Here is a 1,245-nt window from a genome sequence, read left to right on the forward strand (position 1 = left end):
GTCTCAAATTTAACCTCAGAGGAATGTTTCAAAGTCAGTGATGGAGCAGTGGTTAGCTCTCACCCCTCTCACACACGCGCGCGCACACACACACACGCACGCGCGCACTCCTTACCTCTGCATCTTCTGTGCCGTGGAGCAAAATTCCAGCAGAGCGAAGGCGGTCCCATCCCCAGGATGCGGCACACACACACACACACACACACACACACACACACACACACACACACACACACACACACACACACACACACGCGCGCGCCAGATATTATTCAAATTGATCAGTAAATTGAATCCAGAGGTGACGCGCACGTGCACGCGCTCACCTGTGCGGGGCGCGCGGCTCCGGTAGCGGCTGTTGGCCGTCATGTCGCTGCGGCTGGAGGAGACTGCAGACGGACATGCGCACTGGCGTCCAGCGGGGACAGAGTCAGACAAAAACCCGCCGCGCGCGCGCGCACCACAGGCGCGCCCACGTTGATTCCCACAGTGTTTGTTGTTAAAAAAAAAAAAAAATAGGGCGCAGTTGAGGCGGAGCGCCGGCAGGGGGAGCTGGAGTCAAACTACTGAACATTTACTAGAAACATCGAATTAAAAGGTTTTAAAAAATACCAAGAAACACCGAAAATACCCCTATATACCCAGAAAATATTCCACAATACCCCTAAAGACCATAAAAATACCTTAAAATACCCCTACATCCCTGGAAAATACCCTACAATGCCCCCAAAGACCACAGAAATGCATCAGGATACCCCATATATACCCCGGATGTTCATCAGTCGACAGTCAGAAGTCGTCTACAAATGCAGAGAGTTTGGCTCTGTTGCTTCTATCCCACGGGGTGGCCGATCACCAGAGACGACGCCAAGAGTTCAGCCAGAAAACTCAGAGAGGTAAAAAAAGAGCCCTGGAGAGTCTGCTGAAGACTGACAGAAATCACTGACAGTCCAGCATCTCTGTGCTCATCAACTATCTGTAAAACAACGGCCAAGACTGGAGTTGATGGGAGGACTCCACGGAGGAGGCCTCTGCTGTCTAAAAAAACATTGTTGCTCGTTTAATGTTCGCAGAAAGGCACTGGGACACTCCACAGACGGTTTGGCAAAATACTTTGTGGACTGATGAAACCAGAGTTGAATTGTTTGGGAGGAACACACAACGTCATGTGTGGAGGGAAAATGGAAGAGCTGACCAACATCAACACCTCATCCCCACCAAGAAGTATGGTGGAGGCAGCATCAT

At 50.8% G+C, this 1,245-nt stretch overlaps 1 protein-coding gene across 1 annotated transcript in view; it reads right to left on the minus strand.

Moving 5' to 3' along the window:
• The window catches only part of LOC115382486 (septin-5-like), a 5,164-nt gene extending 4,770 nt beyond the window's left edge, over nt 1-394 (minus strand). Inside the window, exons 1-2 of the mRNA XM_030084228.1 lie at nt 327-394; nt 116-126 (exon numbers count right to left, since the gene is read on the minus strand). Coding sequence (XP_029940088.1) covers nt 116-126; nt 327-369 — 54 coding nt within the window. The 5' untranslated portion in view covers nt 370-394. The remainder of the gene's footprint in view (nt 1-115; nt 127-326) is intronic.
• Between the last annotated feature and the right edge of the window lie 851 nt (nt 395-1,245).

The sequence above is a fragment of the Salarias fasciatus genome, assembly GCF_902148845.1.
Source record: "Salarias fasciatus chromosome 7 unlocalized genomic scaffold, fSalaFa1.1 super_scaffold_4, whole genome shotgun sequence".
Taxonomy (NCBI): domain Eukaryota; kingdom Metazoa; phylum Chordata; class Actinopteri; order Blenniiformes; family Blenniidae; genus Salarias; species Salarias fasciatus.